Consider the following 18009-nt stretch of genomic DNA (forward strand, 5'->3'; position numbering starts at 1 on the left):
CCGATAAGGGTGACACTTTATTTCTCCAGAATAGTAGAAAAAAATGAACTTGGTATACTTGGTCATGTTTGATTGAATTAAGATCATTACTTATCAAAAATTATTCATTTCAATGGGCATTTTGAGCATATTACAAGAAATCGAAAGGTTAAGAAGCTTGTCAAACAAATTGACATTTCTGAAAGCGGTTTAGTCTTTTTTTATATTTCGAAAGAAATTATGCAAAAATAATAAAAAACCAGTCAATTTCTACTATTCATAGTTGCAAAAATCATTTGTAGAGTTTAGTTGTGGAAAGTACGATACGAAATAATTGTAATAATCATGTTTTTAACTTATTGAAGCTCCATATTCATGACAGCTCTTGAGATTCGATTTAGGCCAGTATGCTTTGATGGGTGACAGTTTAAAATTGATCAATTCAATATATATTTTGAATATACTTTGATTATTGAATTTTAAATCTTATGAATTTAAAAATTTTTACAAAAATAAAATTCTATACCACCGAAAATCTTAAAGAAAAGTCGAAACGTCAAAATTGATCTTTCGTTTAAAAATTATCAAAAAGAAACTAATTTTAAAACAGAAGAGACCTAAAATCAGGAACATTTAGATGCATTAATATATCAAAAGGTCTAAGAAATAAGAAAGTATTTGAAATCTCCGAAATATAATAAAGTTAGTACACTTTGGTGTTTAATTTTGCCACAATCCCAATATGAAATAACTGCCACTTTTTGTATAGTTTGAGTATTGAACAGTCAAAAAATAAAATTTTCAACTGCAGATGAATTGTGATAAATATGGAAATCCCGAAATAATTTAATTATAGTACAGGTGACACTTCATAACAAATTCGCCGATTTTAGGTTATATGCTTTATGTAAAAATTTTCATCTCTACTAAAGCTGACTATCAATTCGTGACCTCTGAGTTTGTGAGTATTATACTTAGTCAGTTTTTATGTATTACGAATGAGACTATTCGTTCACGACACACAATATATAAGTAAAATCTCTCGAATAAAATTAGAAAGCATTGAAATGTCAAACGAAACGTCAAAAGTCAAAATAATTCTGAGAGCTCTGTTTCAGAGTGTTCAAAAATGTATCTAACCGAACACGAACCGAGTAATTGGATCCAAAGTGGATTGCCGAACGATACCGAACAGTCAAGAGTCATCAAATGTACATAGCCGAACGCAGTAAATAGGAAAACCTGAGTTAAATAAAAAATGTCTACTTTTCATAAAACTGAAATTCATTTTGCTATGTGATTCTTCGTATTATCATTGAAATGGCATACTGACCTAAATCACATTCCAATATCCGTCACCATCTTCCGGTCTAATCGTAAACTTACCGAACTTAATTTTATCTTATACAGTTAAAATTAACAAATAGGTTGTGATAATGGTAAGTCTAACGTCAAATCTGTAATTTTTTCGACAGTGGATTTGAATAAAATGCAATTCAAATCAAACTATTTAATTCAAAACTAAACTTCATTCTAATGAGAGTCTAAAAACAAGGAATTAGAAAATTGTTCATTATGATGTTATATTGTTATCAAATCATTCAACATAAATATGAATAAATATGTAATCAGTGTTTAGAGTGTTAATTTATTATTGAAGTAACAGTGAAATCGCGATATAAAGGCATTTCAAAGGTAAATTTGATAATAAAAACGTGATTGAACCATACTTTAAGGTTAAAATAGTAGCAGTAAAAACTCGATCGAAAGACATTTTAAGGTTATGTTTGACAGCGACAGTAATGGTAAGGGTTGACAATGGACCATTCCAGAATTACGTCATTGACAGTTCGGCCATCTTTGTTGATTGCAGTGACATGAGAAGAATTTGGAGAATTAAGTTTGAAATTTCAAAGGTTAAAAGTGTTGCTGGGTGAAAAGGTGTTTTTGAAAGAATTGATTAGAAACACAACCAAAGCGGGAGCAGTGGTAGCAAACCGTTTTGAAATTTAAGAATAGAAATTGGGTCGGTCTTATATTTTTCATATTTCCCTTAATTTCGTTTATATCATTGAAAATTAATGACTATTTAATAATTTTCCATAACAATGTATATAGTAACTGTTACGGCTATAACTCCACATTGATTGAGTTAATTACATAGCTAAAGTTGATTTATAATACCCTGTGATTCGCTGTTAAGTTTTTGTTAATATTAACTGTATAAGATGAGTTATTAAAAATACATTTCTGAGAACAAAGTTTGTCCCATGGTGGCTGCCAGTAGTTCTTCTTCTAATATCAAAGAATTGAAAGTGTGGGCAGCATCATCGCCAAGCGTTGTTAACATTGACGCTCGGTCGGGGAGGGGGTATTAGGGAGAGACGTAATCGGGCAAAGTACCGCCACCGCGTCCACGCCCTCTGCCTCTGCCCCTGCCTCTTCCTCGCCCCCTCCCGCGCCCGCGTCACCTTCTACCGTCTGTTATTCCTGCGAAATCAGATTTTTCTTAAAAAGTAAAGCTGTTCAACATAAATTTTAAATAATTTGCAAAAAAATATTCATTTACACAAAATTTTTGTACCAAATCAAATCACACATCGCCTCTTCGAATGATTATACAGCTCTACAGGATTTCTTCTCCCTGCCAATGCCTTTTTTTCCTTCTACTCTGCATTATTTCCTATAGCAGTAGGTATTTGGCGTTGCGTAAGATGTGTCCTATGTAAAATGTTTTTCTTATCTTAATAATTGTCAACAGCTCTCTTTTGCGACCAATGCATCTTAGTACTTCGTTGTTGGTAATTCTGTCAGTCCAGGGTATCTTAAGGATGCGTCTATAGAGCCACGTCTCAAATGATTCAAGTTTTTTTATCTTTGAGCTTTCAAGGTCCAGGATCAAGGTACTTATTATTTCCAGATTTCACTGGTCCATGAATTTTCCTAATTTTCTCCTCTCATATATCCTTAGTTGTTCTTCGTCCATATTTGTTAGTCTCGTAGTTTCAACGGCGTATGTAACTATATCCCGCAAGAATTCTTTGGCTTGTCCCAAATTTTGTGTCATTTTTGTTGTTTATCATTGTTCCTAAAGTACTAAAAGGTGTTATTTTATTTAAGGTTTGCAATGTAAAATGAACGTAAAGATTTTGAAAAAACAAACAGATGATAGTTCCATATCAACAGAAGCAAATCATTTCAAAGGCGCACTTTGGAACATTACAATGCAAATTATGTATAAAACAGATGAGAGCCAATATTTTAAATTATAATTATTCCAAGATATTATTGATAAATTAGATCCCACCGGCGCTTCAATTTGTATATTTATATGAGGCGCTAATAGAGCTGACTAATTTCATTTTTAGTTTGTTAGATTATAAGCAAGTAGTTTCGTGGTCTTATTTTGTTCTTTACCTTACACTGTTACTAATAATCACTAAAAATCTTGAAATGTGAAAAAAAAATAATCGTAAATATGTATAATTTGATAAAAAACCGAAAAAACAAAATACTTACCTATATTACTAGTAGTCTTCTCAAGATATGCCAAAGGACCCTGTAAAACTCCGCCAGGAGGTTGTTGACCAAAAGGTCCTCTAGATGAACCCATACCCTGTTGTTGCATAAAAAGTGCTTGTTGTGGAGATAACATTCCAGGTCCTACTCCTCCCCCGCTCAAATTTGGACCCACCTAAAAATTAAAATAGAAACTCTACTTTACCAAAAAGTAGTGTATAAAATTTAAGTTTTTGGTAAGACTCAAGTACCCCACCCACTTCTGATTCTGATGTAATTTGGTTTGGCGAAAACTCCTACGTTCAGAGATATGGAAGTTCCAATTTGAAGTATTTTACTAGGGGAGGTGTATAAAGGGACAAGATTCCGGGAGTGGTTCGATGTAAAACGGGGTTTTCTTTGCTAGTGACAATGAGATCGACCGAAAGGTGCTTCGTGAAGCGATAGGACATCAAATGAGGGAGAGGATGAGGCAGTGCGGGCATTCAAAGATACAAACCTAACCTAATCTAGCCTATCCTAACCAATACGCCGTTTAGAAACTGTCCGAGGGAATTATAAGTAGCTCAGTTAACCCCACCGTTTATCACTCCCCAGAACTAGAAGGTCCTGCTAACTCGCAACTAAAATTCATATGAAGTTCAAAAAATTTCCATAATTCCATTTCTTATATCTCTGTTATTTTATAATCATGATGTCAAAAAGATCCAACTAAACTATTTGTGACATCTTGTCATAAATGATCTTTCTGATTCAATAAATTATTATGTTTATGAACTCATCCTTTTTTTGTCACCGATCCATTTGGAATCTAATAAGGAAATTATCAAAATACCAGTTGAACAGTTAGGGTAGATACTCAATATAATGTCGTTCTCCTTGGAGGAAATTTCATTCTAGCAAGCGTGAGGTTGTTCTCGGTTTGTTAAAATATTATTAAATTAAAAATATTTAATGAGAGAATAAAAGTAAATTAGTCAAAGTGTTTAGAGGAAGTGTGCTCATGATGCATCTTTAACGACAATTCCAAATATTTGAAATCTAGATGGATATTTTCAAAATTATTTTTTCTTAGCACATTCAGTCAGCTCAATTTTTTAAGAAATGGGAGACATTTTCACTCAAATCAGGAAACTTAAGCTCATAATTCCATTTCATCAAAATTGAGAGTTCGTATGCCATCATAGGAACATATAGTCCCAAGCTGGCACATCTTAGCAATATCAATAATTCGGTAAGCAAATAACTTACATTCTTGATGTATCAATCATATTTCAGTGTCAAATGTACAGAAAAGGATTGAATAAGTTTCATATCGCTACATAAAACAATATCTTTTTCAAGAACCAAAATAGAAAATTCACACAAAGTTCACAGTGAAAGAAACATTCTGCGTAGGTTCAATTGAAACAACCTTAATATTGGAACCAAAATTATTTCGGATGAGACATCGCATAAAGTCCATTACAGTGTAGACATGCTGTGTCAGAATCATCTTCCGAAAAGTATTCAGACGAACTTTCTTTTTCTTCTAGGACTTTTAGTTTGTGCTTAGCTTTTTTTATGTTATGTAAGAAGCAAGCACAAGAGGGTAAATCCTATTACACTCGATCTTGAACTTCTGTAGGTTGTAGTGTTCGAAAAAGACGTAACTTGGTAGATGATTCCACAAACTTGCATTTCTCAAATTTTTGCTGCATAAACTCAATCAGATTGCTCCCACCTCACTCTAGAATGTTTTAAAAATTGGTATTAATGAATATTTTTCCTTCATTTCTTTCGATTCCTCCGCTTTCTCTATTTTACAGCGTTTTTTTTTCTTTTGATTTGGTTCTAACCTTCAATAATACATCTTCAGATATTTAGTCATTTCTAGTCTGCTCTGTTATCGTTTCCGATTCATTTCCATTGTCTCTGTCAACTGTGAGTGAAAAAGCAAACATCTACGCCTCACAAATGTTTGTGTTCAACGGACAAAAGCCAGTTATTTTAAAAGCATTGGACAATGTTGATGATTTGAGTTATGCCTTTGAAAATATACTAGCAACCAGAGATAATTAGTTTCGAATTATTCAGTTTAGGATTTTTAAATAATTATACTGACAGAAATTTGTTCCCGTCACTGGCTCACTTCCCATATATTTATATTACCGTTTGGTAAAAATAGTTTTCGAATACTGTTTATTAATAATATAAACATATAAATTAACGAGCCATGAATGCACGAGGCTCTAACTTCAAGATGAAACTTGCAGAAAAAATTCTACACATAAAATCGGCCAGAAGAAATCTAATTTTCTTAGTGGACTTTACTAATAGACGATTTTCGATTTAAAAATTATACCTTAATAAGATCAAGAACCTCATTAAAATCAATGGGTCAAAACATAAAAATATTTTAGAAGCAATAATATTCAAAAAACTACTATTTTGATTATGTGAGGCTTTCAAAAACCAAAAACCATACATATATTAATACTACTAATTTTTATCAAAAATATTGATTTATATCTTTTTGCTTTATCACTAATTATCAATCATAGGTAGAGGTTTTGACCCACCAATAATAACTAATCAACGTTTTTCAATTTTATGTAATCTAACTATTTTTATAAAAACAGATAAATCAAAGTACTACATAATACCCTCCAGTTGTGAATTGAATTACTAAATTCATGAAAATCGTTTGTGAAAATCTCCTGCAGATGATAAAAATGCTAACAAAAATTCAATTCAAAAGAATATTTTTCACATCTCTAATTATTTTGTTGAAATTTCCTTCTGGCCCATTTTATAAGAGAACCAGTTGACATTGAAATATCTTCCTTAATGATTCACCTTGTATATAGCCCAGAGGGTTTTATGGGTACCTACTAATTTTTATCAATAGTACATATTTAATAAATGCATAAATAAATAAAATTCTGAATATTTCATGAACTTTACGTTCACAAAATAAAATAATTAAATACATTTTTGTAAATACCAACCCTCTGGTTTTTAGACAGTGAGCAACAAAGACAAAATAAAACAAAGAAAATTTTGGAAAAGTTTATTATCATTTTTGTCACACCTTACACATTGAATTTAATATTACAGTGCCCACTAATGAGGGCATGTAGGCAAACAAAATATAAAATAGATTGGCAACATTTCATCAAAGATAATCGATCATCTTTGTATTTAGGCAAGTTTCTGAATTTTATAATGCAAACATTTTTTTAACAATGTCAAATCAGTTTTGTTGATTTAGTTATAATTAATTTTTCGAATCTCTAAAATATTTTTATTCCATATATATTTTGTTTTCTGGATATATCAAGTTTCGTTGTAAAGATTGAACATCCAAAATTCAATACAATTCAATAAACTACGGAATACTAACAATTAGAATGGGGAATTATTTATCTAACGAGCATATCTCCTTTTGGTTGAATTTCACAAAAGAATTCCAACACCAAAATTTCAAACTGAAAGCTGAACAAAATCTTTCCATCCAATTGTGATACAATTATCAATAAATCAATTAAAATATTGACAAGGTTAGGTATCACTTGTAATAATTAGGTTTTGTATTGAAGATGACACCTATCATGAAATTCACAGTTTGCTTTTACAGCAATAAAGAATTATGAATGGAAATTGAAGCATAGACTGCTCCCTGTACTATCGGTATCGTTTCATTACGCGTTTCATTACAGAATATGCAAATTGGATACTGCTGCCTAAGATATGTGTATGAATTTGAATAAAAGTTTAGTACTGCTTTGACCGTGAAAACAGCATGTCCCCCAGCGGCGAAGATACAATTTATAACGATGTTTGTTTATTTGCGATTGAAAAGAAAACGAAACCCCTATTGGACACATCCTTATATTGAAAAAATTTTAACCTTGGCGTATTTGTGGCATCTAAGGAATTATCTCAAGATGGTGAATATTTTCACTCTATGTACAGAATGACCTACTACACAAGCTTTCTCAATAAGGTCCTTATATGAATATTCAGGTAGTGTGTAATTATACAGACATGGGTACCTTTCAATGCAGAAACTCGGCGGATCTTGCATACAAAGAGTAAATCGTACCGAAAACCAATCCTACCGATAAATCCGAATGTCTCTATTTGATAACATAACATCTGTATGCATGTGGTCAGACTAACAATTCGGTACAGAAACTGTACTTGCTGATGAGGGAGCGACTTTAGAATAGTAATAGACTCCCTAGATTCATAGATTTAAAATTGTATTCCATGCCAATATAGCACAGCTAAGACCAGAATCAATATACACAATTACTAAACTTTTAATTCCAAAGTATAATTAGGGAAACATATCGAAAAGACTATTCACCTAGTTTGGAAAGCACTCCCTTAAGTTGAAATGTCTGAGCATTGTAATTATTTCAATATTTTTGATTTTCAATCCTTACTGAGTGTCAGCAATACAGTATTTTGAAGTCTTACCTTTTTACTACAGTAGAATATCGATATCTCAAATGCCAAGAGAAATGTAAAAAACTTCAACTCAATAAATAACAAGTTGAAGATATAAAGTACGTACTATTTCACCTTATGGTACACGACTGTGTGGCTTAGAAAATTCAATGAATAGATTCCATTTCATTGCTTCGAGAGAATTCCAAATAAGACGTTTCATTATGTTCTATTAACTTCGAGTTACAGAATCTGATTGTTGAAATCCAGTTATCAAGTAAAAATGTGGATATGGATTGTTAAGCAATAAGGAATGGCATATATTTCGACTTAAAGAGAGATTCCTTTGATTCAAATTATGGAAAGCTTTCAAATAAACAACGCAAATGAATAATGGAAAATATTGTTTGTAAGAATGTAATGAAAATAATAAACTAAAATATCCTCACCTGCAAAATGAGCATAGATCGATTTCATAAGTTTAAAAAATATCTATGGAAACAATTCTAGAAATAGTACATTGCCAGTTCAAAATAATAAATTTAAAAACAAATATTTGATATTTCAATAGGATAATGCAAATGAAGATAGCTTATGTTAAAAATGGATAAATGGGGGGAACTAGTAAACTCTATATAATCAATGTCTGATATAAATTAATTATTTCAATTAAATTAATTTTTGTTTTTCAATTGTCTTTACTTTGAATGACAATTTTTAGTCTTTAAAAAATTAATGATACTTTCCTTTGATGCATTATATAAGGCACCATCTACATCTAGAAAACTAACTAAAAATTCTTGCAAAAATTGTACAAAATTCAAGAAACTGGCCTAACTTGATTAGGTAAAAAACGAAGAAATAAACTATCTAATGAAGGCACATCTGAGCAAGGAGACATCTGTATACATTTAGTACAACTTTTTCAAGCTACCTCGTACATATCACATTTATTTGATCGTTATAAAAATGAAAATATAATAAACTATATTGCCACTTTCTAAAAAACCCTGAGAGTTAGTATACAAAAATATACAATGACAAATAGCAGCACTGATTTCTTCTCTCAAGTCTTGTCAAAAAATATACAACAAATCTTGGTTTGATTATAGTACATTTTATTTCTTATTATTATTAGAATCTAATGTTGTACAATTAAAGTCTAGGAAAACCAATGTTTTCCAAATTTAATGAAGTTTACTCGATTAAAAAATTATTGTCGATAATTGAAACCCTTATTTAACCCCTCAAATTAGTTATAATGGTAAAATTTTTGAAAACAAAAGTTGTATCAAAAATAAAAAACTATGGATCCGACATTCTGGATTAGAATATGATTAGTAGTACTTTTTGACATGTATTAATAACTGCACAAAAGAAATTTTCAATTAGTCATTTTACCTCCGTAAATTCTATTTACTTTGTAGTATATTTTTTGACAATAAAACTGTATCAAAAACAAACTAAAAAATATAGAGATCAATTTTGACAATCACAATAAATTCTAGATCGATATTTACAAAAATTACAAAAACATTTCAATGAAAATAATAAATAAATCTCAAAAAATTAACGCCGATCTACCTGCATTTGTTGCAACTGCTGTTGTTGCATCTGTTGCATTTGTTGCTGCATCTGCAACTGTTGTTGTTGCTGTTGTAATTGTTGCTGTTGCATTTGTTGTTGCATAGTGGCAGGCATGTTTGGAATAATTTGATTTGGTGTCTGATTTCCTGGTATGCTGGGTAATGGAGAAGGTGGAATAGAACTTGCTCCTATAATAAATATAGAATACATATACATATACATAAGAAACTAACTGAGAGGCAAAAAATATGGATTATATTCAGTTTACTCTATATATGCTTATCTGTTACATTTTATCATATTCTATATTCTAATAATTACTATTACTCGTAGTCACTTCTGTTACATAGTAATAAAATATCATATAGCTAAGGGGTAGCCAAAGATAATACAGTTAGGATCTCTCAAGAATATAAATGCTGATTTCAAACATACATCCTTGACTACTCTAAACGGATTTAATAACTTTTTTTTAACAAAGTAGATGTTGAATTGTTTGTTTGAATAAATAGTAACTTTGCAATATAACCAGAAAATCTTGAGTTGCATTTGTCAAAGTGGATTGAGAAGGGGTATGTTTGTACTACTCTATAGGTTTTAAATTTGAGAAGCTGAAAATTTAATGGTGGAAAGCCTTGAATTGGATCCAAAATGATAATAGCAACTTGTAGGCTCATAGATGTAGCTGCCATATGGGCATGATGATCAATTTAAAGGTTTTCAACAGTACATAATTTGATAAACAAGTATGATTAGTATCATTCAGGAAATAAGTGATCAACAACGGAAGGCATATAATATAACCAGATTCTAACATTTAGAGAGATATGTTATTGACTCATGAATTTTATCAATACAGTCGTATCATTTTTTGATTAGCTAGGTACTGGGATTGTTACATTGGAATTGGTAAATCTCTGGTCCACAATTTATGCTGAGAGATAAAGTTAAAGTATTTATATAAGAACAATCACCACATTTATTCAACATTTAGTAGATCTTTGATATAGAATAGATAGAATATCTAAACAATTTACAAGATTTAACTGATTTTCAATTTCAACAATCTTTTGACTCTAAGTTAGACCATTGATAATGAATTCAGGAACTGGTTTCACCTCATTTTTGTTAAATTTCAAATGGCATTGAGTGAAAAAAATCAGGGGTAATTGGTACTATCTAAAAGTCAACAGTATGGACAAATTACATCTCTTGGACATTATAGAGAGAGGGTAAAGATGATGTGTTTAAACAAAAGAGAAGGACAAAGCAGGGATTATCTAAGATTAAAACTGCAGGAAAGAATAATTTAAAGCAGAATCATGATGAACTTGGTGAAATAATGCATTAGCACAAAAGATAGTTTATATTTTGGACACTAGTAAAAAAAGATTATACAGACATCTGTGACATTTGGGACTAAGGTAAAAAAATACAAAAAGGTTCATTAATACAGTAGAAAAGATGTATTGTGATAACTGTAAATTCTAATATAAAAAAGAAATACTGTATAAAATATTTCATATTTTCATAAAGTAGAAGAAACATTTACCTGGCGTTCCAGATCCTTGAGCAGGACTTTTTGAATAACTTTGTATATCTGCTAATAAATTCTGCCAGACAGCAATTTTTTCATAATGCCTCTTCAGCAGCTCTTCTTTTCTCGCTAATTCAAGTCTAAGTTCACTAATATCCTCCTTAACATTCATTTCAGGTTTCAACGCAGATAATAGGAACCTTTTCTGTAGGAAAAATGCTTCCATTTGTCTTGCTAAATCTATAAATCGAAGTGTAGTCTGTTCCACTTCTACTTTTATTTCATCTTTGTCAGAAGTAGATAGAGCTTCCTCTTTCGTAAGTACATTTAAACAATGCTGAAATAGTAACATGATATTCAATATACTAGATTGCATTTAATTATAGACTATAATACAACATTACTATTTATATTTTGGTATACAGCCCAAGTGCGCAAATGTTCTTTCATATACTATGTTTGCATCATTTTTTTACAAATAAATTTGAAAAGGCAATTGTTGATAAAAAACTAATTTGGTAATTTTTAGTCAAATCAGGTTTTTCTTCTTTATATAATTGATTTTGAAATAGTACAATAAAATTCTATTATTTCTTTGTGGGTATCAACTTGAGGCTCAGCAAATTATTGTTTAGTTTAACTAAAATTTTAGAAAAATTGGCATCAGTTTTTATATTTTCTCTTCTAATTAAACAATACCATAACATTCAATAAATGTTATTTAATACTTTCATCAACATATCAACAAACAATATAATCTTAAGAATTAAATTGCTTGAGGCAAAGACTGATGAAAAATGGAGAAAGTGCTACCAGAGTTTAATTTAGTGAGTTACTGAAAATGGATGTTATAAGTTGAATTTGGTTAAAATTACATTTCAAAAGGTCATACATGAATAAAAAAATGACTAAATTATTACCACTTCTGTTTTATTATTATTTAATTGTGTTATTGTTTCTTGAAGGAAGTTGAAAATTCAAAAATATGTCATGTCAATAATTAATTAAAATAATTAGATTTAGTTTAATTTCAGTCTTCTGTGGACAATACTTTATAATTAGTAAATATTCCAGAAAATTTTGAGGATCATCCACAACTCTAGTTAAAACAGATTTTTTACTCAAAGTAAACCAGCATGAAACTTTTATAGAATAAAATGAAATATGTTCCTCTTATTTATTCAGTTTTTGAATCACCAAATTTTAGTTTTTTCAATAGTTGTTTTATGTATTTGAAATCTTGATAGCTCTATAAGATATACCAATAATTAATGATTTTTCATATTTACAGATAAGTATTACAAACATAACTTGGAAAAATAATAATCAACAAGAAATGATAAATCACATCAAAAAATTCCAGGAAATATATGCAATTGAAAAAAGAAACACTACTCTAAATCTATTTGATGGTAATTGAAACTCGTGGTGATTTCTTGACACCAATTTTAGTAATGTAAATTCTGAGGATACTTAAAAACTGAATAACTGATATAGAATAGGTAATTATATGAACCATTTTCGAAAAATTTAAAAAAATTAAATATCTTTCCAAGAGGACACTTTCAGATATGGTGAAAAAATGTATTGATTTTCAGTCAGAAAATTCGCTTATCCCCTATAGGTTTAGAGAGATCCTTCAACATTCTATTGGACAATTAGGAAAATTTTAATATCGAGAAAAAATTCGAAATTACCTGGAAAGCTTCTTCAAATTCATCTACAAGATTTCCACTACTATTTGTAGGGGTGGCCATCGCCGATACCGGTGGCGACGCCTCTTTCATTGGAGTTATCGGATCAATGTTTGTTACTAATGATACACACTATTGAGAAAAATTGAAGTGTTTTTAGTCCTACAAAATTCAAATTCCAACAAAAACTTCACTTTACACTACACCATTGTTTTTAATATATGACGGGCAGGCACTAAATCATATAGGAACCAGCAGCACATCAACCTTGACGTTGTCACTTACTTTCCTGTCATTTTAGTTCAGGATCACGTCATATAATTTAAGCGGTTAGTAAAGCTCTACTGAAATTTCAAATACATTATTTATTTAGAATCCTTGATTGGTGATATCTGAACTTTGTTTTTAAGTATTAAAATATTCAGACAAAACTTTAACGATGTCTAAAACGTGATTCGCAAGTAGCTATATGAGATGTGGTCTCTGTCTTTGGTGGAATTAAACCATGTGTATGTGACGTATCTCCTTGGTAGTGCGTTTACATCTAACATCTATACTTACATAGTAGAAGAATTAAAAGAAAGTTGATAGCTGACGTGTAGCTTTAGGTCGAAAATTTTTCAAAAATGAATCAAAAGTCGCTATATTTCTCATTAACATTTTTTATACTAATTCAAATATCTTCAGCTTTATATTTTCATATTGGCGAAACTGAAAGAAAATGTTTTATAGAAGAAATTCCAGATGAAACGAATGTTATTGGTATGTTATAAATATTTTATCAAGCAGCTACTATAAATATTCAGTCTAAAATGCATAACATGTAATGATTTCCTTATTTTATAATTTTTTTGTACGTAATTGTATTTTGCAGTAAATTATAAGGTTGAATTATACGATCCCAGAAGTGGTGGTTTTATGCCATCCTCAACAGGAATTGGAATGCATGTAGAAGTCAGAGATCCAGATGATAAAGTAATTTTATCAAGAGTGTACAGTGCTGAAGGAAAAATATCCTTCACTTCTCATTTACCTGGAGAACATGTTATTTGTATGTTCTCAAACAGTACAGCATGGTTCAGTGGATCACAATTACGAGTACACTTAGATATACAAGTAGGAGAACATGCCATTAATTATGGAGAAATTGTACAAAGAGAAAAACTATCAGAGTTGCAATTACGGGTTAGACAGTTAATTGACCAAGTTGAACAGATAACTAAAGAGCAAAATTATCAACGGGTAAGGTACCACATTTCAAAAATTTTATCTTAACAGAACTGTATACATGTTGTTAAATAATCAATTATTTTAGTACCGTGAAGAAAGATTCAGACAAACTAGCGAGAGTACAAATTCACGAGTGCTTTGGTGGTCGATTACCCAAACTGCAGTTCTTCTGATTATGGGAACATGGCAAATGAGACATCTCAAAACATTCTTTGAAGCCAAGAAATTAGTTTAATATATATTATTTATTTTTTTGTTGTATGTTATGTGAACAAAATTTTTCTAGATAAAGTAATTTGAAAAAGCCTAGTGTGTGTATATATGTTTAATTGATGTCTCTCTAAGGTAAGGGGATTCAGTTCAAGTAGTTTCAAAGACTTGAGATGATTTTTTTTAAATAAATGATAAAGAAAAATTAAAATTATTGCTAAAGTTCTAAAACTGTCTCTATTCTTGAAATATAAATATTCTTACTGGAGATACCCAAAATGGACACTGTTTCAGGATAAATTTATTTGTGGTCTATTGATACTTTCTGATCTCTCTCTTGAGGGAAAGTAGTGAAGGCTGAGTTGTCATTTTCAGAAGTATAGATTACTTAAAAAATGATGGAAAGAGAAATTTAAAATAGACGAATTTTTGAAAGAATGACTCTCATATGAATATGATTCAACTGGAGAGTTTAGTAATTTAAATAATTTAAACTTGAATCTTCAGCAGTAAATATAAATTAGTGGTTAGTGAACCTTATATTTAATATACAAGTTATTTGTTAAGTTGTTTAAACAATTATTACAGAAAAATGAATTGTAAAATTTTAAATTTACATTAAAATCTGATTCATCAGCTTTAAATGGTCAACATATTAATTCTTTACAATCTTTTTTTTGGCAGTTTATAACTAAATCACAGAGCAGTAAAAGCTGTATGAGGAGTATGCCATTAGACTGTAGAAATACATCACCCTATCAATATTTATTGTTGGAAAGTTTATTTGCAAATAGTTTTAAGCCTTTTGTTAAAAAAATGGAAGAATCAATTTGTTACTTATCCTCATTTTTTTTCTCAATGAAAGTAGCAAGTTTTTTTCACTCTACCTATAAGTTCTAGCAGATAATGGACTATGTTAATGAAGAACTTTTTATTTATTTGAGCATTGCAAAACAATAGGGTGATATAGACAAATTGTAGAGGAGACCAGGGCTGAAATTTATTTAAGTAAATCTTTTCATCTACTTATAGACATCTTTAATATACATTTGTTTATAAAACAGCACTATGTTATGTAAAGATTGCAAATTTTAAAAATGAGGTTGAATGAAAAATTGTTACAAACACATCATCTTTCCTTTATATTGCTTCACTATGGAATGTGAAACTATTCTCAAAACATTTTATCAAACATATCCCATACTTTTATTCAAGTATTCAGAAAATGCTAATGTATCTGGATTGGGATATACAGTCAAAGCAGAAAAATCTTTTTCTAAGACATTGATCAATGAATCACAAGTGCTGTAGTACAAGTAACCATTATTTTGTAGTTCTTCAGCTAATTCTATTTGATGGTTATCCATTAGATCTTCATTAATAACCACCAACAAGGGCTTCTTTGCTTTAAGTACCTCTAAACAAGTACCCGCACCAGCATGACTAATTACAAAATCACTTTTTAGTATTTCTTCCTCAAAATTTTCAATATAACTATCATATTTTATGGTGATTTTATCAAGTTTCAAAACCATTGAATCGCCTACTTTGGTAATTTCACGAGAAATTGCATCTGGAGGTTTATAAAAATCTTTTCCTGTTTGAATTTGTATAAAATCATAACCTAGCGATATGAAAGTCCGAAGTAATTCATTCTTAATAATAGTGTCCAGAAGTTTGGGAAATTTTGTTGTTCCTACTGTAACAAATATATTTTTTCCCATAATCATCAATCACTATTGTTCCATTACAAGTTTGATAAATCTGACGTGTCCTTATAGTAGAATAGTTGCGTTCGGTAATGTTGTTCGTGGAACAGAACGAGCAGAGAGCAATATTTTCACGTGATAATAGGTTGTACACATTGATCGTGGTGATTACCTATTAGGTAACGAAAAATACTTAATATACAAAATAATTGAAGTCAGCTGGTGAGAAGAGTAACTAGTGAAGTATTAGTTTTATGAAAGTACACAAATTGATGCTTATTCGTTGTATAGCAATAGACAACAATTACCGAAGTTGGCTAACAATTGCTGCCCTCTGGGGATGATAAGTATTATCCTCAGTCACTTCTTATGTGTTACAATTAAGACTATTCATTTTAAAAATACAAAAACAACACACAATACATAAGAACCAACAACTCTAGAATAAAATTGCTAATTGACAAGCATGGAAATGTCAAAGCAAATTCAAGCGTCTTCTTTCAAGATTCAGAGTAAAAAGATCTTATTCAGTGTTATTAAAAATGTATATGACCGAGCAGTAAGATCGAAATAAAGTGGATTACCGAGAGATACTGAAAAGTTAGAGTTATAAGATGTAAATAGCCGAAGGCAGTTAATATCTGAACTAATGCCATATATATCTAAGCAGAGCTATTCTTAAAAAAAGAAGAATTACGTAGGATTTTCAGCTGGTATTCAAATTTATTTTCAACATTTACTATTCTAAATTCAATTATTTTTATGAAGAGAAACCTTGAAAATATTTGCGACCTTATTTGAACAAAAAATTAATTTCAAAATTTCAGTTTGTTAATATTATTACCGCAGTATAAGATTTGGATTTCGCGCTATTAAAAGATATCAAAATTTAAGTTATTTTGTTATGAATGCCAAATTAATAGCTAATGTATAAATTCGTCAATACAAATAACATTTTCTCGAACACTTCAGATATTGGTGATTCGTTGTTTCAGATGGATTTTTTTGTACTCATTTTCTTGTGAAATTTAAATTATGTATAGTCTTTGAAAGAAACAGAATTATAATTCATTCGCCTATTCAAAATTTCTTATAAAGTTGGATGAAAAAGATATATGGCTTTGTTATTCTATAGGTATGTTAAATTTCAAGCCTTTCCAATTTTGACTTTTTCTGGTTTCAGTTTACCCCGTGGAAACGCCATTGGGCATTGCTTTGCAGGTGGAGGCTATATATACAGATCTTTCACCCTATTTCTTCAATTTTTATCTTCCTACTTCGTTTTCAAAACTAAGTTCTTTCAGCACCTGATAAGTCTCGAGGCGTTGGCCATCCTGTATTAAGTAGGATTTTTCATCCTTCAAGGTTATTTTCTGGAGTGTTCACATCCAGAGAAATCTGGATTGGGTAATAATTAACCTTTTCGAGTGGATATCTTTCTTCCCCTAGCAGTTTAATTAACACAATTTTGAAGAATAAATTGACTTACATATTTTCTTAATTTTCTTACAAATTTATAGGAATCTTCTAATACATCGAAGATTTAAATATTTTTGTAGGGATATGACTCCTACAATCACTATGCCATTCCCGAAAGTTTTGTGAGATAGCACAAATAAGACATTTTCTAAAATTGACCAAGACAGAGAAAACTAATTCCACATATGGGCACAATCTATAATAAAAATGACCAAAATCTTTAAATGATAGGATTTGCATTTCTTTTGTAAATACTAGCTGACAAGTTCAGTTCATTTCCATTTTTCTCCTATATTGCGTTACTTTTATAGCTAATATCCGGTCTCAGATATCATTAGTTTTGCAGGTTTTCTTATACCCTGTGAACCCGTTCGTCGGCCAAAGATAGGGGATAATAAAACCGCAGCTATAGCTGTTCCTATACAAAAAATGCATAACCAACAACCTCAAAAGCTGTTTGGTTCGTGGAACCATTTTATTACTCCATTGTTTTGTCCCTTAAGCGATGGTATACGGACACACCTAATCACAATCCCAACCCTGCAGTGTAAAAGTATATCAGAAACAATAATCCAAGAAATCTCCTCATCTCTTCTCCCTCCAATATTTTCGGAGAAACTCCCATCCC

The 18009-nt window shown here is 30.3% G+C and overlaps 3 protein-coding genes across 3 annotated transcripts; 1 reads left to right on the plus strand and 2 right to left on the minus strand.

Moving 5' to 3' along the window:
- Positions 1 to 3418: 3418 nt before the first annotated feature.
- LOC130898910 (mediator of RNA polymerase II transcription subunit 28) lies at positions 3419 to 13045 on the minus strand. Its single transcript, XM_057808507.1, has 5 exons — positions 12757 to 13045; positions 11075 to 11396; positions 9520 to 9710; positions 3499 to 3673; positions 3419 to 3426 (listed from the first exon to the last, which is right to left on the minus strand). Exons 1-5 carry the CDS (start codon positions 12844 to 12846, stop codon positions 3419 to 3421), a joined length of 786 nt encoding a protein of 261 aa, XP_057664490.1. The 5' UTR covers positions 12847 to 13045.
- Positions 13046 to 13275: 230 nt separating this feature from the next.
- Positions 13276 to 14289, plus strand: LOC130898399 (transmembrane emp24 domain-containing protein eca). Its single transcript, XM_057807670.1, has 3 exons — positions 13276 to 13515; positions 13628 to 13995; positions 14069 to 14289. The coding sequence occupies exons 1-3, from the start codon at positions 13380 to 13382 to the stop codon at positions 14216 to 14218; spliced, it is 654 nt and encodes a 217-aa protein (XP_057663653.1). The 5' UTR covers positions 13276 to 13379; the 3' UTR covers positions 14219 to 14289.
- A 919-nt stretch (positions 14290 to 15208) lies between these two features.
- Positions 15209 to 15923, minus strand: LOC130898400 (UDP-N-acetylglucosamine transferase subunit ALG13 homolog). The gene has a single exon (XM_057807671.1). The coding sequence runs from the start codon at positions 15921 to 15923 to the stop codon at positions 15381 to 15383; it is 543 nt and encodes a 180-aa protein (XP_057663654.1). The 3' UTR covers positions 15209 to 15380.
- Positions 15924 to 18009: the final 2086 nt, after the last annotated feature.

Source organism: Diorhabda carinulata, chromosome 10 (genome assembly GCF_026250575.1).
Source record: "Diorhabda carinulata isolate Delta chromosome 10, icDioCari1.1, whole genome shotgun sequence".
NCBI lineage: Eukaryota > Metazoa > Arthropoda > Insecta > Coleoptera > Chrysomelidae > Diorhabda > Diorhabda carinulata.

Bases quoted from the DNA above. Each gene is read 5' to 3' on its own strand.
- LOC130898400 (XM_057807671.1), bottom strand. From the start codon at position 15,923: ATGATTATGGGAAAAAATATATTTGTTACAGTAGGAACAACAAAATTT.
- LOC130898399 (XM_057807670.1), top strand. From the start codon at position 13,380: ATGAATCAAAAGTCGCTATATTTCTCATTAACATTTTTTATACTAATT. The intron at 13,516-13,627 runs GTATGTTATAAA...TGTATTTTGCAG, and splicing joins AGATGAAACGAATGTTATTG to TAAATTATAAGGTTGAATTA. The intron at 13,996-14,068 runs GTAAGGTACCAC...CAATTATTTTAG, and splicing joins AAGAGCAAAATTATCAACGG to TACCGTGAAGAAAGATTCAG.
- LOC130898910 (XM_057808507.1), bottom strand. From the start codon at position 12,846: ATGAAAGAGGCGTCGCCACCGGTATCGGCGATGGCCACCCCTACAAAT. The intron at 9,711-11,074 runs GTAAATGTTTCT...TATTTATTATAG, and splicing joins TCAAGGATCTGGAACGCCAG to GAGCAAGTTCTATTCCACCT. The intron at 3,674-9,519 runs GTAGATCGGCGT...TTTAATTTTTAG, and splicing joins AGCAGTTGCAACAAATGCAG to GTGGGTCCAAATTTGAGCGG.